The sequence below is a fragment of the Eptesicus fuscus genome, chromosome 17 (assembly GCF_027574615.1).
Source record: "Eptesicus fuscus isolate TK198812 chromosome 17, DD_ASM_mEF_20220401, whole genome shotgun sequence".
Taxonomy (NCBI): domain Eukaryota; kingdom Metazoa; phylum Chordata; class Mammalia; order Chiroptera; family Vespertilionidae; genus Eptesicus; species Eptesicus fuscus.
This window is the reverse complement of record NC_072489.1, coordinates 20783260-20809105: the sequence shown is the minus strand read 5'-3', so window position 1 is coordinate 20809105 and position 25846 is coordinate 20783260. Positions and strand designations below refer to the sequence as shown.

Genomic DNA, 25846 nt, shown 5'->3' with positions numbered 1-25846 from the left:
TTGTATGGCATGATCATGTTCTTCTCTGTTGCACTTTCATAATGACCTTGGGCAATTCATTTCCATGATCATGATAATCTGTACTTCTAATGTAGGGTATCAGTGGTTCCTATTGCTTTGGAAACACACTCTCCAACTCATGGGCAATTTCATAGAGACCCTTTATAAGTTGGTCCCTAATATTCCAGCTTTATTGGCATTAGAGTATTGATTACACACAATGGCCCAAGACACTCAGAATTCTACTTTCTAAGGGAACAACCATGAAATTATTTTTTTTTAATACATTAAAGACTCTCATCCTTCAAGATGATGGTGATGATGATGATACTAATACATGCTTAGTGTGAAAACACTGGAAAAATAGAGAAGCTATACTAAGTAAAAGCTTTAGTTAAGGTTCTACTCCCCTGCCCCCACTCCTCAGAGGTACCTTCTTTTAATAGTTTCTAGTAGATAGTTTCATGCAATTTCTAGGCACATATATGAAAATATATGTATGCATGTACTTCTAAAATATAAAATCATACTATTCTAAATATATTTGTAACATGTTATTGATATATTTATTGACTTAAAACCATTTAAAAATTTAAACAGTTGCTTATCTAAGCCATTGAGTAATGCACAGGGGTCACATTTTAGTTCTAATCCAGTAGTTTTTCAAATTATGATCTGTGGAGGCTCAGAAATTCTATGGAAGCTCTTCAGGAATTTAGAGTTAATTACACATGTGAGGCAGTCACCATGATCTAGAAAGAAAAACAATCAGTTCAGTATAAAATTTTTTTTCTTTTAATTAATTTCTTTATTGATTAAGGTAGTATAAAATTTGAAGTCTGTAATTCATAGATTTAGAAAATGTCAGTCTTTTGGTTTTAGATTAATTTTATACACCAAATTCTGTAAATGTGTTCTATCTATCTATCTATCTATCTATCTATCTATCTATCTATCTAGTAATGCTAGTGACAATAAATCTATTGTTCATTCCCTTCTAACAGTGTCGGAGCCCTACTAACTATTTGCAAGGATTGGATGGAAAACCTATCATTGCAGCTCCGGTGTTTACAAAGGTAATGAAAATATTATTTCTTTCTGTCATGGCTTTAAATATACTATAATACCCAAACAAAGTTGTGGGATACAATATTTACTGATTTTATCTCAGGATTTTGGTCTGTTATAAGTACAGTATAGGATTTGGGATTTTTAGTATTTGTTACCATGTCATTCAAGTCTCAGATTTCTAATAACAGTTTGTGTAATGAAAGAAATGTCTTCTCCACTCACCACATTGTTCTTTATGGCATCCTATTGTTGTTAAACACAATAGCCACACCTAGGGGTCAGGTGATAAGTTTGTAGCCACTTATATGCCAAAGGTTTCTCTGGAAGGGCTTTCAAAAGAATTGAATTGCACCAAAAGAGTGTCTTTGGCACTCAAGAGATGGAGTAGATGTTCTTAGGAGACTCAACATAAAACCTCACTCTAAGATAAAGAGTCCTATTTTTCTATTGCCTGGTATCAACTATTGTGGTGGCATTAATTCTGAGTCTCATAGTCTTTGTATTAGAACTGGAAATTTTACTTAAGCACTTTCATTTACAAATGAAAAAAAAAAAAAAATAAGGGAGGGCCAGAGAGCTTACTAGTAAGCAATTTATCCAAAGTCACAGAATTGGTGTCAGAATCAGGACTAGAAACATGTTCTCCCAATTCTCACTCAATAGTTTTTTCCCTTAGATAGCATTGACTTTGTTTCTATGTTTTATAGGACAATAAATTAAAAGGTAAAAAATTGAGTGACATTGGATTTTTATTTGGTATTATGAAGACTACATGGATGGAATCTATGACTGGATTTATAATTTATTGTTTGTATCAATGCTAACTTAGGCCCAAAGAGATTTTGTCCTCTCAGAAGTATGCTTTAGTTTGGAGAAATGGGTTCTCAGTCAGGGTTAATCCCCCTCCACCCCCCCCCCCCACCCCCCAGTGGACATTTGACAATGTCTGGAGACATTTTTAGTTGTCACATCTGGGACATTGTGCTGTTGGCATCCAGAGATGCTGCTGAACATCCTGCAATGGATAGAAAGACAGCCTCCCACAACAAAGACCTATCCAGACCAAACTGCCAGTAGTCCTGGGACTGAGACATCATGATTTAGAGCAAAATGGCAAAAACTGTGTCTTTTCCAATGAAGAACTGTGTCTTTTCCTTAAAGAAAGAGCTAAATCCACAACTTCCACAGACATCACTTTTAGGGAGGTGCCACCATATCAGCTCATCCAAGATGGTTTTCCAAAATCAACCAAAGTCTAGACTGAGACATGCTCATCCATATCCATATCAGTTGAGTCAACATTCATATGGGAAACAAGATGTCTCTTGATTTTTCAGATTCACTTCTTGTAACCTGCTTTTGATGTTTCAGCATTGCTATTTTCAAAGATGTGACGTAGGAAAGCAACATGCTGTGACTTGGCAAATACAAGACTTTGATGACGAGTTATAAATGGACGTGTGTGTGTGTGTGTGTGTGTGTGTGTGTGTGTGTGTGTGTGATATAGCTAATAGAGCTATCTGTAATCGTCTCCTATTTCACGGCTGAGTCACTTAGCCTTAAAACATAGCTTAAGTGCCCCAGAAATCAGGACACTTTGTCACACCCTAGAAACAGTGCTGACTCTTCAAAAGCAACTAAATCACAGAATAATATGTACCTAGTCCCAACTGAAATCTCCTTCTCTTTTCTCTTCCTTATTACCAACTGCCCAGCCAGAGATCAGAGAGGGGTCCTAATCTCCTTCCTCTCACTTTTAAATCTTCCTAGGTGCTCTGTCTTCCCTGCATCTGTCACCTGGTGCAGATCTCTGGTACAACATTCAGCACAATAATAAACTATTTATTTTTCTGTCCCTCCCAAGCACTTTGAAGCCTATTTCTAATATCTACATAGGAGTTCATAAAGGTAATAATAGGTCCAAAGTCATTTTTATTGTTCCAAACAGTACAATAGGACTTCAACACTTATTCTTTACATTGCATTTTCATGGACTGGTTAGAGTAACAGGTTTAGCTGCCTTTGTGTGGTGACTCTGATGAACTTCTAATTAGATGCTCTGATTGGATGATATATATATGCCTTTGATAAATAAAAATGGGAAAATGAATTATCATTAGTATATGTTGTTTGTTAGATAAATCTCCAAAAACGTTAGATCCATGGTGGGAAAAAACAGTCCTTAATACAAAGACCCAAACTCTGATGAGGCTTTCTCAGCCCTCAGATGTATGCTTTTGCCTCCATAAATGGACCAGGATTGCTCAGACGTAGGGCACTGGGATAGGCTCTGACTCAGATTCCAGAGGGACTTATCAGCGGCAGCGTGCTTACGTTAGTTTCCATCAGTACAGGCAGGATTGAGGTCATAGTCACTGCCAGTGTCATTAGAAAATGTCTGAGTCAGAGCCACTGGTGATGGTAATCACGTGGCATGAGCCCTGATAACTGATCATTTGCATATGTTTATTCGGGTTATGTACTTCGTTAGGAACTTCAGGCATTTCAACCCCCATGACTCACTTTCTATACTGCCCAACAAAGCATTTCTTTGCCAATACAGTAATGGCAAGGAGCCAATTTTTAAAAAAGCATCAGAGAGCAGCGTTTCATTTAACTCCTTGTGCCTTCTTTGGTGATAGGGAATTACTGGTATTATCTTCTTTTTAAAGAAGGTTAAAATGAAAAGGAGGGCTGCCCAACAAAACAGTGGTAGAGTCTGAGAGAAGACAGGGGTTCTCTATGTTAGTTCATCGCTCTGATTATAGGTGATACCTATGTTTTAAAATATTTTATGGAGATAGACTATCCTTCATTCTCTATACAGTATCAAAAAACACTTTCACTCTATTTATGGGGGGAAACCGTGCTCACACTTCTTGAGTGTGAAGGGAGGTAGACGATCAAATTAGAATCATACTCCTATCGCTGCTCCCTCTCCAACAGCAGCTGCTTTGGCGGGCTTTCAAGGCTGCAGCAGCCCTGGCTCCAGCTGCTTCAGCAGTAATTTGAAAAGTGAAGGGGGCAGGGGAAGTGAGAATTTGAAGAAGAGTGCTTCATTATATAACATCAGAGGCAGGAAACCCTGAAATAACTGGACTAGTGACAGGATCCAGATTTCTGAAGATTACACGGGCCCCTCTCCCCAACCTGACATTCCGGAGGCTTTTCTGACTCAGCTGTTACAGGACACCTCTGACAAGCAAGGGGCAAGAGAGTCTTCAGTCAAACAGTTCTTTATCAGTAAAAACTGCTCTGATCCAATTCCAGCCCAAAGCACTAAGAACATTCATTTGCAGCATCTTCCAAGGTGCAAAGTATCAACTGGATTGAAAAGGGAAGAAAATGACAATGTGAGCCTTTGTAGCTGACATCTTTTAACCAATAAGGAAGACGCCCTTTCTCAAGATGTCCCTGCCTTGTATTTATAGGAACAGTCCTTTCAACTCACGTTTACAGCACGTGGCACAGTGCTCGGCACAAAGCAGGCACATAGCAACGTTTATTCTGTGGGGAATAACTTCCATTTCAGCTAAGAAGGAATCATTGCTTTCATCGCTTTGTGGCATCTGAGTGTCTTTAGGGGGAATAAAGAAAAAAAAAATCCAATATTAAATGGCCATGGAAGACATGCTTCTCAAGGCTCTGGGTAGTCAAGTTACCCTGCAAAGAACGTCTTCCCAGATGATAAGTATGGTGATGACACACAAGACAGACTTGCACTTTGGATACCGTTCACCTCAAGAAGTTAAAGACATTGGTTATAGTGACTTTAGTCCAATCCATAATTCCTAGTTAAGACTAACTTAACCTTTGCTAGTTGGGGAATGTTTCATTTGCCTTAGTTCGTCATCAGTGAAATCCTGATGATTGTGATCATGTCTGTACACAGTGAACACACTGTGCCATTAGTAACAGCCCAAGACCTACGCCCGTGTTGAACGTGGCACCATCTGCACTATGTTCAGATGGTGCAACTGTTTCTGACCCTGACGTGCGGTGATGTGTGCCAGTTCCGTCCCATGAGACTTTTGTAGAAAAGCAGTTTTCAGCCGAAACCGGCTTGGCTCAGTGGATAGAGCGTCAGCCTGCGGACTCAAGGGTCCCAGGTTCGATTCCGGTCAAGGGCATGTACCTTGGTTGCGGGCACATCCCCAGTGGGGGGTGTGCAAGAGGCAGCTGATCGATGTTTCTAACTCTCTATCCCTCTCTCTTTCCTCTCTGTAAAAAATCAATAAAATATATTTAAAAGAAGAAAAGAAAAGAAAAGAAAAGCAGTTTTCAGCAATAACAACTATCATTGTCCTTCAAACCACGACTTCCAATCATTTTTTCTAAGTGGTTTGTAAGATGACCCTTGGCACTTCCTTTACTGAGTATTGATGACATGTCACACTGGAATGAACTTCCATCTTATATCAGACATTTAGTGAGCATATTCCATACACTGTAGTATCGCAGGTATCTTGGCTGGGCTCTGATATAGAGCACAGGTCTTGGCTGTCAATGTCTAGTGAATAATAACAATAATGATGGTCTCAGTTGTAAGCAACATATTCTCTCAAGGAGGTCCTTTTGCAAACAGGGCTTTGGTGTGACCTCTGCAGATTGAGAAGTGGCTTATATATCTGAACTGAACTGCAAGCTATGTCAAAACATGTGGATTGACCTCATTCTGATTATATCTATTTTTTAAATGTGCCATATTTTATTTATTCAATCCCTTCTGCCATTACCACCTTTGTTGTTGTTGTTATTGTTTGTTTTTCTAGTTTGTTTGCCTCAAGAAGGAATGAAACCCCATTATACTAGTATAGGAATCCCAGTGAGATGTCTGACTGCCACTAAAGTACTCAATAGGCCCCAAAGCTTCTGTTTAAATACAAAATTTGCTCAAATGTCAGGGTTGAGGGCACTTTCACCAGCTTGCCAGGAGCACTCAAGAATCGTTGATGTTCCCTGCTTACTTAGAGCATTCCATTCTTGTCACCAGAGGATGTTGTTTAGGGTAGACAAGGAATAACAAGATTTTTAATCAAATAGTTCCTTATTAATTTAGAAACCGCTCTATGCAAATCCCATCCTGAATTATTTCAGCAAACAAATTTGGAAACGCAAAGAACAAAGCACTAACTTTGAACTACATCGCCCCCTGGCTGTCCCAATATTAACTTACACACCCCTCTGAGAGAAAAGTTTCCTACTGTGGTTGAAGCCAGGTGGTTATTCCCACCCCTGTATTCCTTAAACAAATGCCATAAATATGATATGGCCATGCACAAAATATCATAAATTGTTCAGACAAGAGCTGTAAACAATCACAAAATATTTATAAGAGTGAATGATAAAAGCAAAAAAGAAACAAACAAATAAACAAACAAAAACTAGCCAACCTGCCCTAGCTGGTTTGGCTCAGTGGATAGTGTGTCGGCCTGCAGACTGAAGGGTCCTGGGTTTGATTCAAGGGTACATGCCCAGGTTGAGGGCTCAATCCCCAGTAGGGGGCAAACATTAGGCAGCCAATCAATGATTCTCTTTTATCATTGATGTTTCTATCTCTCTCTTCCTCTCTGAAATCAATAAAAAATATATATTTTTAAAATATAGCTATCCCCTTCTCTGAAGCAAGAACCAATATTTCCTAGTTGCAGATCCAAAAATTGTAATAATAGAAAGCCTTGCAGCATTTGTTGCTAAAAAGAGCTTGTGGAGGAAGTTAATCATAACCTTTCTATGTTTATAATCCTTGGGCCAAAATTAAAAAGAAAAACATGCTCACACACATGCCAAAGAAATATTTCATAATCAAATGAAGCACCTACTATATAAATGAATGTGTGACTTTAGATTCACAAATCTTGATGAGTGGAAGACTAGATGTGAAAGGAAAATGTGAGTTCCATTCTCCCATAGAGTCTATTATGGAATATACTGATATTTTACAGTTCAAAGTGGTTTTTGTAAACCTTTTTTTATGGAAGTGTGGAAAAATATTTAATGACACCTTCACAAAATTACAAGATATTTGCCATGACCTAAGACTACACATATGACTATTATTTTATAGAGATTGTCAGAGTTTATATTCCTGCATAGTTGCTGAAGCTATACTGTAAAGAACACATAAAGAAAACAAAATAGCAAAACAAAGTCAATTTCCAGGACAACAGAATGTAAATAAGGCAAAGCCAGGAAAACAGTTAGTTCATTGGACCGGACCACAGAGATGTTACACCTGTGGACAGTGATATTCTTCTGTGGAAAAAATACATTACTCTTATGCCGAGTATACCTAGTAAATACTCACTGCAGATTTTAAAAATTGTTATTATTTCTGAAAAGCAAACTCCACTTGAGCATTTAAGAACAGAAATACTTTACCAAAAAATTAGTATTTTTTGAACCCTTCGAAATGTTTTGTCTAGTATTTAATAAACTTATCTGGCACCGAGAGGAAAAGAAAGAAGAGAGTGAACCTTCATTCAAACCTTTATTCAAAAATAAACTAAATTGGAGCTGCTGGAGATGTAGAAGATTTGGAGAAAATCCAAATACAGAGGCAATGGCATCTTTTAAAAAAAAAATAGCACTGGAACTAGATTTCAAAAATGTACACTTTGGGGTTCTAATAATATTCTTCTCATTATAGATGTTACAAAATTTATCAGCCTCGGAGGGTCAGCTGGTTGTCTTTGAATGCAGAGTGAAAGGAGCTCCATCTCCTAGAGTTGAGTGGTACAGAGAAGGGACCTTGATAGAAGATTCTCCAGATTTTAGAATCTTACAGAAAAGTAAGTTGATGCTTCAAAATTATTTTTCTGATCATTAATTTTCATAAATGTATTGTAGGTATTTATTTTTATAATTTTTCACAACTAATTTAAATATAATAAAAATATTCTAAAAATCACTTGTAATCATAATCCCTCAATCTAAACCCAATTATTAATATTTTGGTGTATAGTCTCCAACTTTTTCCCATGAATTATTTTTATAAATCTTTATTGTTGAAAGTATTACATATGTCCCTTTTCCCCCATTGCCCTCACCAACCCCATCCCCTACCCCAAGCCTTCACCACCCTATTGTCTGTGTCTACCCATGAAGATTTTTTAATAAAAATAAAAAATCATATTCTTTTTTTATGGTGTGAGATAGATACTAGACTTATTGGGGTGACCACTTCGTAAGTTCTATAAATGTCTAATCACTGGGTTGTACACCTGAAGCTAATGTAATATTGTATGTCAACTGTAAATCATACTCTTTTTTGTAAATTAAGTTTTTTCACTCAACATTTCAGGAATATCTTTCCATGTTAATAAATATAGGCCTTTCTTACTTAAAAAAATTTGATCAATACAATCAATTTCATATTTATTTAATTTTCTATTGTTGAACATTTAGATTGTTCACAAATTTTTACTACTTTAAACTATGCTTCAATGCATGTTAACAGAAAAATATTTGTGAATAAAAAATAAAGTACTAGAATTACTACTGTAAATTCACATTTTTTAGACGTTTAATATCTAGGGGTGGGCAAAGTAGCTTAACAGTTGTGAGTGCATGCAACACAGAATTAATAAAGCTATTGCAATAATCATAACCTGCATGTCTTTTTTCATATGAACAACTATAATCCTACTTTTGCCCACCCCTGTATATTGCCAAAATGTCATCCCCAAAGGTTGAAACTAAGGATGATCACATAATTTATCATTCAATCTGGGACACTTTTGGGTGTGAAAGAGGGTACTATTAATAATTACACAGAGATCCCAGGAATAAACCAGGTTTGTCCCAGCTGAATTGGGACACATGTGGTCCTATATTTTACTACAACTTTCACTAACAATGGGGATTAAGTATTTTTTATCTTCACTAATTTTATAGGCCCCAAATGGAAATACTTCTTTTGATCCTCACTTCACTAATTATATGTGAGGTGGAACTGTTTTTCATATTTATTTGGTCTTTGTATTTTATTGTTTTTAAATTACCTATTCATATCCTTTGCTCATTTTTTATATTAGGTTTTTATTTTTTATTGTAAGAGTTATCTGTATATTGAAGTGGTTAATTATTCTTTTCTTGTCACATAAGTGCTTTCACCTTGACCCATTTCAGATTAAATACATTGAAATTTATTTGCTTTTTTGTTAATTTGTTTCTGTTGATCACAAAATAGTAGTACTTAGATCAGTATGATATATGAATCAAAGTACTATCAAGTTTAACAGCAGTAGCAGCAACAATAATATATTCGAAATACCATTGAAACTGAGAAAAATACTTCAATATTCTATCCGTATAGAAGCTTGTAACTAAGGTCAACAGCTACTCACTGAGTGCCTGCAATTTGATAAACACTAATTGAACACCTGTATGCAGTACCCAGCAGGCACTTTCAGGAATGATAAAGAATTTTAAGGTTAAGGACCAGCTCTCAAGGAACCTGTCACCCATCCTGGGGCCTTTAATATTTGAAACCTTAGAGGTAAATTCTACATTTTATTAGGACATGATAGCCCAAAACCAAGAATAATCTCTCAGTCTTCACAAACACTTTCCAGGTAAGGCTGAATGGGTATCAGTAAAAGCCAGTCGTTCCTGAATCCCAGCTAACTCAGTAACTTTTCCTCCTCACCTACGTGGAACCCAGATGTGTCTCAAGGTACAGCAACATCATTTAGTTAGCAGCTTTCTTGCTGCCCTCTGTGACAACCATTGTGTCCCTGTGGAGGTCATTGGCGCTTAGCTCCTTTTACTTAACATTATAGCTTAACCTTAAAAAATCACTCATGAGTATGCAAGTGACTATGAAATTCTATAGGAAGCTTCTGATGAAAATATAGCCTCAGTGAAATAAATGCTAAGAGTCTTTTAATTTATTTTCTTCTAGAACCTCGATCCATGGCAGAGCCAGGTAAAGAACATTTTAATTTTAATTTATTAGAGTGTGATCAGTGGTTTGATATATATAACAAAACATATTGAAATTACAATGGGGTCATGAAAAATAAAGTTTTAGGGAAAAGATCCAAACCAACTGTAGCTATTATTGTAGAAGAATAAAAGAAGGGGAGCATGTGAAAATTTGGAATATGTGCTCAATTCCTAATATGAATGCAGTTAGTTTGTGGTATTGAGGATTTTTTTCTTAGGAATATCTTCCCTCTTCCCTTGGCCCCTTCTCAGGACCTTTCAAAACTGGGCAGAGCAATTTCCATAATGCTAGATTAAGTCCAATTTTACAGCTTACATTTCTGAAAACTTATGCATCAAATGTTGAAATTTGAAGAATCAATAAAATATCTGTGATGGTATTAGATTTAATTTGAAGGATACTAAGATGACATGAAAGTGACAAGTAGGTGAAGCTCTTACCTCCAAAAAATACAAGTCACTCACAATCAAAGCATAAACATCTGGATGTCCTCCTTGTGATCACCCTGAAATATCCCATTGTATTTTTACCCCCAGGTAAGAATGAGGGCTTGGAATTTATAACTCTCTTCAGAAAACTGAATGGGAAGTCATTCCAGAAGTAGATGTTGCATAGCTCTTCACCATGGGGATACATAATAAAGACCAGAGGGTCAATATTCTTGCATTCTTCTAGTAGAGAAGTATTTTTCCCTTTGAAAATATTTCAGGCTTTGAATACATTCACCCAAAGCAGGCGTTTTCACTAGGCAGTCTCATATACAAAACACTTTCCGAGTCGCTCAAAAGATGTCCCTGCCCAAAACAAATCCTGCCTTTCCCAGCTCCATGATCTAAAATCCCACAGCCAGAGGTATTCCTTCCACCTTGTATAATGTAAGTACCCTTTGGAGACAGAATGCTTTATCTTAGCAGGTAGGTATAGTGTGAATGAAAGATCATTTTCTGAGAGCAGGTCGCTGAAAAAGGAAAGCACGAATGTTTGGAAAGGGGAACAGAAAGAAGGAAGCTTAGGCCAAGGGCTCAGGAAAAGCACAGAGAGGCACCAACAGCAAACGTTGCCTCTCTTCATTTAGGATTCTTCGGGCAGCAAGTAAAGAAGACCTAACTAAAAGTGGCTTCAGCAATAAGAAAAAATGTATTTCCTCACATAGCAAAATGCCCTAAGAAGTAGCAGTCTTGAGATTGGTTCATTTAGCATCTCAGAGTTCATTGGGGGCCAACCCTTTTTTTCCATTTTCCATTCTACTATCTTCAGAGTATCTTCTTAGGCTGGTTCCACTCATATACCCAAGACAGTTGCCATAGTTATGGATATTATATGCAGCTGACAATATTCAGAGACAAAAATATGGAATAACACTTTCTTTTGTCTGTGTAAAGAACAAGAAAATGTCTCCCAGAAATTCCCTAATATCTCATTGACCAGAACTGTGTGTCATATGGCATCACTTATCAAGAATAGAGTTAGCAGGATTGGCTTAGCACAACCAGTCTCAATTCACCAGCTGAGGCTGGGCAAGGCCAACTTTATTTGAAGCACATGAACACTCCAGGGAGGGCGAACAGTTAGGGATCAGTTAATAAGGAGGGAAGAGGATGTAGTTACTGAGCAGGTGCCCTGGCTTCCTGTGCAGCCTTCCTAGCGGTTGTCCAGCTAATTAAATTCAGTTATCACGAAACACTGAGGTGCCAAGTGTCTCCTAAAGCAACTATGCTTTTATTAATTTTGTTTTTAATGTCAGGTCTACTGGGTGATAACTGGAGGTTTAGGTTACTGTCTTAGTTATCTCTTCATTAGCTGCCAAGTAATATCTAACTACAAAAATTTTAGGCTATAAGCATATGGTTCCACCTGGGAATCACTTCTGTAGTTATTCAAAAGAGGGCTCATGCTGTGTATTGGAGTAATCCAACAGAATTACCATAATATTACAAAGAAAAAAAATGCATTTCTCTTGTTTTTCACCCAGAATTTCAAATATTTCGCTAAGCAAAATATTTATTGTCCAGTTTTAAATTGTGGCTTTCCTTTAAAATTACCTAACTGCAAAAGTTTCTCACATAAATAGTGAGAAATCTGGGATTAAAAAATGTTTTATTAATCCTTTTATTTCATACAAATCTCCTTTTGCCTTAACTCCTAAGTTGTTTTTGTGATTTTTTAAAAGTTTATTGTTCCTCAGTTCTATTTTTGTCATGTGAACTGGTGACATAAACATAGGAGACAATTTGAGAATCCATAATATATAATATGTTATCATAATATTCTCTTGCCAATAGTCTGTCTGCGTGGAGTTATTTGTTCTATGTGCTTCCATTCATTTAGCCTCCTAATCAGTCCATTCAATCAAATAATTGTTTGGACTAATTATTTTCAAACAACTAATGCAATCAACTTCTTATATTGACTTTTATAGAAAAACCATCTGATAGTGAGTTGCATAATTCCATTTTCATAATTACGTCAGTAACCGTTCTGTTTTGCTGGCATTTAGAGGAGATTTGTACTTTGGTCATTGCTGAAGTATTTGCAGAAGACTCTGGGTGCTTCACATGTACTGCAAGCAACAAATACGGCACAGTGTCAAGCATCGCACAGCTGGATGTAAGAGGTAAGGGCTCTTTACAAGTCAGAACAATTTAGACCATGACTTTGAGTATGGAAAGTTTATATTTTCCTCCTTACTGCTTTTCTTATAAAGCTAACTTGGCTCTCCTTTTAAAAATTGAATTATTGAGGAAAGTGTTCTTGAACAATATCCAATTTTCAATTTCTTACTGCATTTATAACCACCACTACCACCCCAGTTGTCCTACTGTTATGTATTACACTCCCTAAGAAAACATCTCCTTGGTTTTATATAAACTACTAATATCCTTTCCAAAACAGTACTTAGATTTCTAGTTCAGCTTTTTTCCTGTATTCTCGCCATTCTTTAATGCCCCAGATTATGTTCTCTGTTTTTGACAGGCCTTTTCCCATTCGAATAATCATCTGTTTGGACACATGCCCCAACTCGGGGTTACAATCCGATCTCAGTCTCATTGAGTGAGATAACAGCTGAGGTCCTATTATTGTTGTTTCAGGAAATGAAGACCTCAGAAATAATGGGTCTCTTCACTCAGCCAACTCCATCACCAACCTGGCTGTGATTGAGCAGCAGCCATCCCCACCCAATCCACAGCCCCCTTCTGTGGAACAACCCCCTAAACCCAAACTCGAAGGGGTTCTGGTGAACCACAACGAGCCCCGGTCCAGCTCAAGAATCGGGCTCCGAGTACACTTCAACCTTCCTGAAGATGACAAAGGAAGCGAAGCGTCTCCTGAGGGTGGCACGGTGACTGCCAACCAGACCAGGCCCGATTCTTTCCTGGAGAGATTCAGTGTACAGCCTGCAAAAATCCCTGAGCCTTCCTCACCTGTCAAAGAGCCCCCTCCAGTCCTGGCCAAACCCAAACTGTAAGTAAAAACTAGAATGGATAACCAAGTGCCTCAGAGCATCTCTGAGTCTTCCCTTCTTCAGAATGATGGAGCTGAAAGGGGAATTACAAAATGAGAAAATACGCTTTATTTTATTTTTAATATATTTTTATTTATTTTAGAGGGGAAGGGAGGGGGGTGGAGAGAAACATCAATGATGAGAGAGAATCATTGATAGGCTGCCTCCTGCACATCCCCTACTGGGGATGGAGCCCACAACCCGGTCATGTGCCCTTGACCAGACTCAAACCCGGGACCCTTCAGTCTGCAGGCCAACGCTCTAGCCACTGAGTCAATCCAACTAGGGCAGAAAATATGCTTTAAATGTTTTAAAAACCATACATCCTTACACCAATCTAAGTGTACTATCACTATCACCCTTACTATTAATATTCCAGCTCTGCCAGAGACATGTTGCAATGTTTGATGTTCATCCATAGTAAAGCAAACACAGAACATGATACTACTGTTATGTTCTGTTTGATCCACACATCAAAATGATAAAAATTATGTTTGTAATTATATAAATCTTTAAGTATCAACATTAAAATCTGCAGTATCAGCACTCCCATCATGTGTTTCTCAGTGATGACAACAAGATGTTCATTGCAAGCAGTTCCTGTTGTTTCATTTTATATTCTTCTCACTACCACATAAGGCAGATTGCAGGGCATAAAATGAAATGTTACATAATATGCCTTTTAGCAAGTCACATCCAGAATTGTCGAAGTTCTGCTGGTCCCAGGAAATCGCAATCCACTTAAAAAAAATAAGAGAGGAAGGGGATATGTGGGGATCTATGCAGGAACAGCCAGGCCCGGCACAGAGAAGGCAAACTGGGAGCTGGGATCACATGGTTAGTTCAGCCTCTGTCCGCTTCTCACTCTCTGACTTCTGAAGTGCCTCCTTGTTTCCTCTTTGCGTATCCACTCCACTATTATCTCTTTGAAGATTTATCAGTTTATGGCTTGGCCCTTCATGGTGTGTACCATTCTCCATCACGATTTGTGTCAAGTTGCACTGCTAACTAAATCGTTCTCAACAGCTGGATTCCAAATACCAACTGGTCCAGCCTGGTCAAGTGCAGAGGACTTGTGTTTGGATTCCAAATACCAACCGGTCCAGCCTGGTCAAGTGCAGAGGACTTGTGTTTGGAGGGAGGAAGAGTCAGATGGATCACAGAACTGTGGGGCCTGGGTGGGAGTTCTCAGAGAAGGGAGTTGTGGGAATAAGTAACCCATACAATCTCCTTGAAAACTGCCTCCTAGTACCCCAGGACTGTTTAGGAGCTATTATGTATGTCAGATAGGATTAGATTTAGTTTCATGTTGCAGAAAACCCAAACTAACAGTGGGTTAAACACATGAGTGTTTATTTTTCTCTTAAATCAAGGAATCAGACTGTCTGTGGCTCTGTTAAGAACCCAGTCTCCTATCTTTCTGCTCTGCCATCTTTAGCACTGGCTACTTCTCTAGGTCCCCTCGTGGTCCAGGTTGGTGGTGCAGTCATCATGTCTGCATTTCAAGCACCAGGAAGAGCAAATGGCTGGGTCTTAATATCAAATTCTTTTTAAAAAGTCGTCTTAGGGGAGCGGCCGGGGAGAGGTCAGTGGGGTGAAAAGGAGACTTATGTAATACTTTAAACAATAAAGAATTTAAATTTAAAAAAATATATAAAGGCCTTCTTAGGTCATACTCCAATCTTCTGGCCAGAACTTAATCACATGTTATACTAACCACAAAGGAGGCTGGGAAATGTATTCTTCAGATGGCACATATTTCCTACAGGAATAAAACCGAGTACTTTTACAAAGTAGTCAGCCAGCAGTGTCTGCCACATGAGACTTTCAATGAATATAAAAATTCTTTCTACTAAATTATATAGTGACACCCTCTAAAAATTCAGTTCTCAGTACTATATAATTCTTTAATATTTTTTGCCTTTTTAAAAATTTCTCTTAGGTCTTTATTGGAATAGGTACATATACATGCTCACACACACACACACACATGCACATCCTTGAATCCACATGAAGCTGTCATTTTTAAACACTATTATTATCAGAACCTAGATCATTCAGATTTTGAAATTTTCAGCTTGAATACCAAGCGGTCTAGATCAGTGATTCTTTATTCTGGCTACACTCTAGAATGAAATATGGAGCTTTTAAAAAATATTTAATCCTTCTCTCCCAATTGAATCAGAATCTCCCTACAGGTTATTTTAATGTATAGCCAGGTTGCAAACTACTGGTCTGGAGTTGGACAACCTGAGTTACAACCTTTTATCACCCCACCCTACCCCATCACACACCCCTCCACACTCAGGAAAAAACAATAATTAACAGTTAAAGTGAGTCAAATGTCAGACAAAAATGGAATGTACTGGGGAAGCCTATACTTTAGGATGAGTGTCTCTTTAGAGCAGAGGTTCTCAGTCCTGGATGCCTGCAAGAATCACTTAAGCAAGCATGTCAAACTCGAGGCCGTGAGTTGTTTAAATAAACAAGGCATGTGGCCCACCGGCCAGGAGTTTGACATGCTTGACCTAGAGCCTTGCTACTTACCTCATTGGCTTCACCTGCAGGCTTGATAAAATGCAGAGTCTGTGGCCCTGAATTAGTCTCAGAGCTACTGAATCAGAACTCTGGGGGTGGGGCCCAGAAATCTGTGTTTTAACTAGAGCCCTGGAGAATTCTTGGGCCCACTTAAGAACCACTGACTGACATTTTAAAAGATAATGATAACTATGCCTGGGTCCTTTCCCAGGCCAATTGACTCTCTGGGCCATGGTGCCTAAATCAATGAGGTTTGTTTGTCTTTTGAGCTCTCCAGGTGATTCTAATGTGCTGCCAGCGACGTAACCATTGCTAAAACCACAGCTAAGAGCTGATTGCGGAGACGATTTACTCAGAATCAGTTATCCTAATCAGTGGTGTGCTGGCCAGTGTTTTAGTAATGGGCAGAGGCAGGGAAGCCCTGAGGGTGGCATTTATAAATTTCCTCCCACCGTGGCTGATTTCAAGCTACCTAAGAAAGGTCATTGAACTGGGACCAAGGATGAGTTGTGGACAGAGCCATCCAGAGCTGGTTCTAGCACATGCTGCCCAAAGTTGTTGTTGCCAAAATTGCTTTCAAAAGTACTGGATACAGTATCCCAAGTTTGTTTTGTTGTGTTTGTCATTGGCATTGTATCTTGACAGTTCAAAATCCCTGAGAAATTCTTTTGTGTTCCCAAAGCATCCTTATAATTCTGAACCTGATTTTCATTCTTACAAATCTTTAAAGTGATATTTGTAGTTCAGAAACTAAAAAATATACCCACCATTTATTGACCACTTACAAATTTGTATTTGGTCATTTATTTATCAATTCTCACAACAAAATCAATGTCTATTACTTTTTTCCTATTTAATTACGGGGAAATCAGGGTCAGCAAAGTATAGAAACTTCCCAAAGCCACACAATAATGAGTGGCAGAGCCAGGATTAGGACCTATGTCTCTTTGTCTGCAGAGCCCATATTCTTGAGCATAATGCTTAAGATGTGGCAAAAGAAGAGATATTTTCAAGTAACCCAAGAAAGTTGATAAATCTACAGGAAGAAAGCTGGGGTATAAAGCTGATTTCAGAAATCCTTACAGCAACAATAAATGAGCAACTGAGCTTATAGCAATTTATGGCAGGCTGTTACTTTGAATTAGACAGGTTACTCAGGATTTTAGAACTGGTATGCTTTATAATTAATCTTCCCTCCCTTTATTTTTTCATTAATGCTATACCTTAATTATTAAATGTAAGTGAATTTCATATATTATCTGTACATAACCACTGATGATTTGTGTTACATGTACATATAGTAAGATTTTTGAGCCCTGAATAGCTCATACTATCTTAGGCATATTTATATCTCCTACAGTACCTAGCAAACTAGATACATAGAAGATTCAATAAAAGTCCATCAAATAATGGAATTGATACCTTGTCTTGATGTAATGAATGAGCAAATCCAAACAGCTCTTTTAAATCCCCTCTGGACAAGATAGAGTTTAATAAAATGGGGAAAAAATACTGTTCAAACAAAAAGAGACATTATTCTCAGATGAATTTTTCTAGACTCTTAGATAATCAAAACAATTTGACACTATATCTCATATATCATTAAGGTTTAAACCCACCTCTGTAATCTAATATACTGCATTGAATGATAAGCACTAACATGCCATTTGAATATTAAAGTAAAAACAACTGGTTCTTAGTTTTCATTCAGTGGGAACTAAGGAAAAAGAAAAATCAGTAAATACCAAATGACTTCCTGGCCTCTTTTTATCACCCTTATCTTTCAAGATTACTTCCTTTTTATATACTATTTTTTTCTATTTCCTTAACCATAATAAAATACTTATGCAAAGTCATCAGATTAATTTTTACTCAGACTGCAATACAAACATGTCCTGAAAGCTACGTAGCATTGTGTTTATGCTATAGCAGTCACAGAATGTGACCTGCTGATATGTGGTCCACTGAAAATGTAAAGGTTCTGTATTTTTATGCCATTGATAAAGTCAACACCAGCAGAATCAATGTTAATTGTACATATTTTTTTCTAAGGATAACCTCACAAAAATATTTCTGCTTCTCCTAATTTCTGAATCTTTCACCTATTGTGAAACAAAAAGGTTTAATTAATATTTAATTGTATTAATTTATTCTCCCAGTTTAAAAGCTCACTTCTAAAAAGGAGAAAAAAGTTACCATGGCAAGTGGCTAATACGCTTGAATTCTTAGTTTAACTCAAGACAAAGTTTTCATAGATGATCAAAGGATTGCACAGTATGTAGCATTTGACAGTAATGAAAAGTGGAGATGGGTCTGCATTTTGTAAAGTTACTTTTCCATATATTATGTAACATAAATATTAATGAAGGGAAGGAAAAAATTAAACTCCAAGAATTAAGAAAAATCAAGGTTTGCCCTGGCTGGTGTGGCTCAGTTGGTTAGGCGTTGACCTGTGCACCAAAAGGTTGCAGGTTCGATTCCCAGATGGGGCACATGATCAAGTCGCAGGATCAGTGCCTGGCGGGGGAGTGAGGCAGGCAGAGCATGCAGGAGGCAGCCGGTTGATGTTTTGCTTTCACTTCAATGTTTCTCTCTCTCTCTCCCTCTCCCTTCCACTCTCTCTAAAAATCAATTTAAAATCTTTAAAAAATTAAAAAATAAAGAAAAATCAAGGTTTGGAGAACCTTCTCTTTCAACATAACTGCTGTTGGTGTTGACTTTATTGATGGTAAGCAAATACAAAACCTTTCGTTTTTAATAGGCCTCCTATTTGACAGATCACCTTCTGTGTTTCAGAAGCAACCTGTGTGTCCAAAGAGCATAAAACCACGTGGCCTTGGGACACTGCACTCTCATTTGTGGATCTTCCTATGGTCATGCATTTAGGAATAGAGTCTCTAAACAGCAAAGTTGGACAGCCCTGACAACTTTCTGCATGTATGGCTTTTAGACATTTTTATTCTTTAAAAATAACTGGCTTACTAAGAGGAGCTAAACAGTCTGTGGGACTTCAGGCAAGTCGTGTCATGCTTCTGTGACTCGGGCTCCTATAAATGAAGAAACTGCCCCCAGTCTGACTTACTTTTGTTTAGGAGCAAAAAAAAAAAAAAAAAAAAAATCTAAGTCAATGCTTATAATTAGACTTTTACAAACCATAGACTTTTATAGGGGGCTCATATAATTCATCATTTAATCCATGACATTTTTTAGTCTGGAAGAAACTATTAATAATTAAGCTAGGAAAACAGGCATAAACCAGAACAGTCTAGGCTGAATGGGGACAAACGGTCACCTTTCCTATACAGCACTGTTGTCAAGAGAGGGTGAGAAACCCAGACTCGCAGGTTTGCTCTGAAACGAGGCAGAGTGAAGGGTACAGCATGTTGGCTTGGAGAATGCAGCCCCTTCGGGGACTCACCTCAGCGTGTAGCCCAGTGCTTTCTGTCCCAAAGCTGAAATACTGTCTGTTCACCTCAGGACCTTGAGCCCTCCCAGCAAGGGGAACCATTGTTTCTATGTCTTTTTTCTAATTTATAAACATTACAATTGGGCCGCTGGGTTGCACCACTCCAGGGCCGGTCACCACACAGAGAACACAATGTGCGTGATGCCTCGGGGTGATGTATCGCACCGGCCTTTCTCCTACTTCGGGAAAATAAAACAGATTTAGAAAGAAGGAGAAACAACGCACGAGAAATGGATTCGCTGATTTCTGGCAGCTCTGGTTGTGTGTTCTTCCTCGGCACAAAGTTGTAAACAGCCAGTGTACCTTTCCGCAGGGCATGCCCCTGTGATGATCTCCCTTCTCTCCCCCTCTCTCGTGCAGCGACTCCAGCCAGCTCCAGCAGCTTCACAACCAGGTCCTGCTGGAACAGCAGCAGCTGCAAAACCCGTCTCCCTCGTCTCCTAAGGAGTTCCCTTTCCACACGAGTGTTTTGAACTCCATTGCTTCCCCAGCAGGGACAACGCCCAGCAAGCCTGTGAAGACGCCCTCACCGCAGACGTTCAGCCTGGCCCGGCCCAAGCATTTCTTCCCCTCCGCGAATACCAACACCGCCCCGGCGGCCGCGGCCCCGTCCAGCTCCCCAGTGTTCTCCCTGAGCAGCACTCCTCAAACCATGCAGAGGACAGTGAGCAAAGAAAGCCTCTTAGTTTCTCACCCCTTCGTGCAAACGAAGCCTCTAGGAGGAGTTTCCGTCCAAAACGAGCCAACCCCTCCAGGTCCGACGGAGCCGGCACCACCGCCACTCTCATTCCCCATCGCCGGCGGACACCAGTTCCAGCCCCGCTGTGTGTCTCCAAGTCCTGTCTCTCCCACCAGCCGGATCCAGAACCCAGTGGCTTTCCTCAGCTCCGTGCTGCCTTCTCTCCCTGCCATCCCACCCACCAATGCCATGGGGCTGCCCAGAAGTGCACCGTCCACGTAAGTGTCGTTGAGGTTTCTCCACGTAAAAGCTGTCCGTTCAGAAGGGACACATACAAAAACAGCTTGGTCTGGGCCAGGACTCTCATTTAGTGGATTCCTGAACAATCCTGTTTATTAGACACAACATGGATATTGAGCACCTTAAGACAAAGGGCATGATCGATTTAAATCATTTTTGTAATCAAAATGTTGAAAACACTTCTGCTAGCACAGATCCTCTGTGCAATGCTCCACCTTTGCACACAGCGTGCCCTCCATAAGTGCTTGATGACTCCTGGTGTCTCGTTGCCATCTTAACCGCTCTGATTTCTGGGCCTTTCTACACTGACCAGTGCTTTTCACGGGTGTGTTGGGTGTGAATTTATTTTACAGGCCATCCCAGGGACTAATGAAGAAAAATGCCAAGTCTCCCCAGCCAGTGAATGACGATTACATCCGTGAAGCTAAGAATGCAGTGATTCTAGACTTGGGAAAAAAAATGAATTTCAGTGATGTCAGATCCAACCAGCAGGTAGGATTGGTGGGTTCGGGTGGTTTATTTCAATGCGAGGAAAATAATTTTGCTTCATTCAGTCCTTCTTCGGGTGCTCAGGTCATCTTCATTTGCTTAGGAATCAAGCAGGGCAAGAGTCCAGCTTTCTGGATCTAAAAGTTTTCAAACCAAAACATCCCCAAACAAATGCATACTCTTCAAAAGAAATCACATGCTCAGTGAGGTTAACCAAAGGTCACGTAGTAAACTCCATCCACGTGGATCTCAAGTTCTTGATTACCATGTAGTTAACTCAGTTTACCTTTTTACAAGTGTTTACCTGAAACAGAATATGTTAAAGCAGGAGAGAGACTAGCTGGTCTCTGGCCCATTCGAGCAGTCCTCAGCTCCGTTTTGGCAGACACCATCACGTCTTTGAGAGAGTTCAATATCTGAGCTTGAGATGCTCTAGACCAGGAGTCCTCACACTTTTTAAACAGGGGGCCAGTTCACTGTCCCTCAGACCGTGGGAGGGCCGGACTATAGTTTTAAAAAAACTATGAACAAATTCCTATGCACACTGCACATACCTTATTTTGAAGTAAAAAAAACAAAACGGCAAAAACACCCGCATGTGGCCCGCGGGCCGTAGTTTGAGGACGCCTGCTCTAGACTTTAAGGAACTGGGTTCAAGCTTCTTTTTTTTCTGACTCCTTCAACCCAATGTGCCTGGAGGTCTGCTCAGCATTTCCTCTCAATCTTTGCATTCGTTGAAACGTGTGAAGCAGCCATTAGGCAATATCCTGCGATTCAATCTGTACAAATCCTTGCTTTCTAGTACGTGTTTACATTAAAGGAGAAGGAGGAAAGCCATAGGTGACCATCAAATAAAAGAAAGATAGACTCTTTTCTTATTTGAGTCATTTATTTTTGCGTTTAGAAGGTGATGTGTTTTTTTTAAATGCAGGTTTACGTTTTAATAACCTAACTCTTGATTTATTTGCCAAGGTGGGAACTGACAGAATCTACTTTGAAATAAAACATACAGTTTCAATCAAAACCATATGCCAAATATGGTGGAATTTGTGACGTAAGTGCTGGAAATAAGGCTGGAAGGGAGGATCCAGTTCCCCCTGACCATATGCTGTTTTCCTTAGTGTTTCTGCTTCTTATTTCCAGTGGACCATGGATGTACAATATTTTACAACTGTGTTATATGTTGGGCAATTTTTACTGAGTGGATGCTTTTGAAAATGTGCTGCTTAACACCTTTATAAAATTGACTTTAAATTACTGAATTGAAGCAGAATATTTAAGCTTCCCATGATTGAGTACACGTCCCATGTATTATTTCACCAAGTACATATATTTCTGGGAGGAAATACCAAGGCACTTATTCTTCTCTCCTGTCTTCTAGATAGAGAAACTGAGGCACGGTTGTCAAACTGTCAGTGGTGGAACTACAACTAGCGCCTGGTCTCCAGGGCACTTTCACATTTTCCCTGAAACTCTGCTGCCTTTTTCAGTTTTATGACAACAGTTATCTTCAAGCCCCATAAATGTGGCTCCGTCTAGTGCAGATTTGTTTTCCTATAGCACCGGCATCTATTTGTGGTTGTTAATCCTTCTAAGTGACATTGAAATCGGAGCTGTGTTCAGCCTATGTCTTTTACAACTCAGAAAGGAAGCAGCAATTAGAACCCATGTAAAAATGGTACCAGGTCAGCACACGAGCTGTTTGATTAGTCTGTAGGGAGATCCATGCTAATCCATGGCCCAACTCAGGAGAAAGTAGGGTTTTTCTCCTAATTACCTGAAATGTGAGCATATAGAAACATGAACTTCCATAAGCTGAGTGCCAAAACCCAAGCAGAACTCCTTATTAAATCTCCATTGTGAATTAACTTCAGAGCAAAGAGCAGGGACTCAGAGCAGTCTCAAAAACACCTCAGCACTCTCTTCTTTAGAGAATTATTATTGAGATTAGTTTTAGATTGCTTTCTGTGCTTGGATAATGAAAGCCAAGCTGCACAAATGCAATGCAGGAAACTAAGGAGCTGTCTGAGCTGGAACGCTTGCATGAGGTTGGTAGATGTTGATTCTGAGGAAGTTTTGAGGAATAAAATGATGACCATATTATAATATTGTTTTATAGTGAAAATGTCGTGAAGAACTGCCTAAAATGTGGCCCATTAGTAAACTTAAGAAGAAGAAAATTTGCTTGGAAAAGTGGAGAATAATCACAAAGAAACACTTATGTATTGATAGCCATCTATACCTGCAGTCTCTTTTCAACAGAATACAATTATCTGTTTTCTCACTTCCATGTTGGCCTGCATGTATGAGGGGGAGCATGTGATTTCTTTGAAGAGGATGTATTTGTTTGGGTTTGTTGTTTTTTTTGCCTTGAAAACTTTTAGCTCCAGAAAGCTGGACTCTTGCCCTACTTGATTCCTAAGCAAATGAAGAATAGTACCTGTCCTAGAACACTCATGTGGTCTAGCATTACTACACAATGCTGAGCATGAAAATAAATCAGAAGTCCCTAAACAGTGAGTATTATTGATTACAGATAATTTCCTCCTCAGAACTCAAACTTCTAAATTATTTTTTTAGAAAATGGGTTTTCTTTGATATACCTATCACTTTTATTTCTCTGTTGTAATATCCCAGCGTTTATCCTCTAACTTTTTTTATATGACATTTCTAATTATCAATTAACATTTGCTTGTTGGTTCTTGGAACTTTGTGCCATATAAAGGTGTCATCAGATGTTCATATTTATTCAGATGTTCATATTTATTAAAATGTTTCGCTTTCTAAACTGACAACAAAGTTTCTTTGAGTTGAGGATAAGCCGAGAGAAAGGTGCCCGATTTCAAGATTTTAGGCTGCATCACTTTTTATTTTGAAGGGTATCTTTTATTCAACAACAGTGGATCCTCATTGAACATCAATAAAACTTAAATGGTTTAGGTTAGCAAGGTGAATCTGAGAATCAAAGGAACCTAGGACCACAAAGTGTGATGGAGCCTTCATGACCAATGATTCTAATTCACAAATGACTTAACATGATGTTCTGAACCTCGTTAATGTTTATTGACTGCTAATTTCTAAATCTACATAAACATATGCATGCGCGCACACACATTTAGTGTCTCATTTCAACTTCCCTCCTTGACCTCATTTCTCTCAAAACCTTCCCATTTCTTTATTCTGCTCCTCCCTCCCTTTTTTAAAATGAATGCTTCTTCAAAACTGTCTGCAGTTCCCAGATACTGCCTTGTATGGCGGAGGGGGAAAAATGCCTAATTCTTGCTCTGCCTTTTGTTCCTCTAATCTCCTTCTCTAAGCTGCTTAGTCATTTCCTCTATTTAAATCTTACCTCTTTCATCTCTTACTATAAATTCTTTTTTAAAAAAAATATATTTTATTGATTTTTTACAGAGAGGACAGGAGAGGGACAGAGAGCTAGAAACATCGATGAGAGAGAAACATCGACCAGCTGCCTCCTGCACACCTCCTACCGGGGATGTGCCCGCAACCAAGGTACATGCCCTTGACCAGAATCGAACCCGGGACCCTTCAGTCTGCAGACCGACGCTCCATCCACTGAGCCAAACCGGTTTCGGCATCTTACTATGAATTCTTTATAAAAATCCTCTTTTGTGAGCAGTGTTGCCATCCATCCCTTTTGTAAAAAATATTCCACAATGTAGTCATTGGCCTTACATTGCCCAACTTGGACACGTAGGACACGATAGTGAAGTGTCCTGATGTTCTCTGCCATGGGCCCACCCACAACACACCAATCACATGCTTCCTGGGAGCTGAAATTGGGGGGTGTCTTGTTCATTGTTGTACCCCTGTTATGTCTGGCACAGAGTAGGTGTTCAGTAAATATTTGCTGAATTAACACAAAACAATAGGATTTACATTAGTTTCAGGTAGGATAGTGAAACTCTTGACCAAGTAGAAAATTTTGGATTTGTTGCATATCTATAGAAAATATCTCACTTGACTATCCAGACTCTGATTATACATAATTGTTTATACTACTTGCTGTGATAGCCATCTATTTTAATCAACTGATTAAAAAGAGGAAACCTTTAAAAACCACACTGAAATTGCACACAGGGGGGAAAAAGAATCTGAAATTAAGCAAAATTGGTGTTAAGTGAACATTTAAGTATAAAATAAATCTGTGTATCTTTTAGTAATTATTTATTTTTACGGAAAAATTTTGGAGTTAAAGTATTTTACCCAACATCTTTGAATGTAGAGTCTATGTTTTGTAGAATATTGTATCTCCAGTACCTATCATAGTATTTAGCACATAGTAGGTGCTTACTAAGAACTTGGCAGCAGGGACAGGAAGTAGGCTATGAAGCCTGGTTATTTCTATTGAAGGTAGCATGTAATTATTAGATAAATAGTAAAAGAAGGCATCCCCTATGTATGTTACCCTCCAAGTTTATATAGGAATATTTTATCCTCAGTCCGTACTGTGATCTCCCTGAGACAAAAGAGAATACATTCTCTAACATATAAGACTTTCTTTAGTGAACATTATACCTCGAGTTGGTTGGGAACCCTTGAGCAGGCTCCTCCAGCTGGTTTTATCCTATTTGATTATTTGCCCCCAAAGCTCAGAGTAGAGGAAGCCAGCATGAGCTCAAGGCAGTGAGTTTCTGATGACGGCCCCCATTTTGGAAATCCAGAGCCTGGGCAATGACATACGTGATTGGGATATGTCATCACACTGTGGTTCTCCACAGAAGGAAAGCACTCCCCACCACTCTGCCAATTTGAAGAATATTTCTGCAGATTGTCCCCAAAATCAAGTGTTTCAAGTTGTCAAATTATCAGCCTTAAGAAGGTTATCTT

The 25846-nt window shown here is 38.8% G+C and overlaps 1 protein-coding gene across 1 annotated transcript in view; it reads left to right on the top strand.

Annotated features, from left to right (window-relative positions):
- Window positions 1-25846, top strand: part of MYPN (myopalladin) — a 68114-nt gene that overhangs the window by 22435 nt on the left and 19833 nt on the right. Inside the window, exons 5-11 of the mRNA XM_008145448.3 lie at window positions 1005-1076; window positions 7721-7862; window positions 9977-10000; window positions 12519-12635; window positions 13111-13483; window positions 19888-20484; window positions 20860-20998. Of these exons, the coding sequence (XP_008143670.2) occupies window positions 1005-1076; window positions 7721-7862; window positions 9977-10000; window positions 12519-12635; window positions 13111-13483; window positions 19888-20484; window positions 20860-20998 (1464 nt within the window). The remainder of the gene's footprint in view (window positions 1-1004; window positions 1077-7720; window positions 7863-9976; window positions 10001-12518; window positions 12636-13110; window positions 13484-19887; window positions 20485-20859; window positions 20999-25846) is intronic.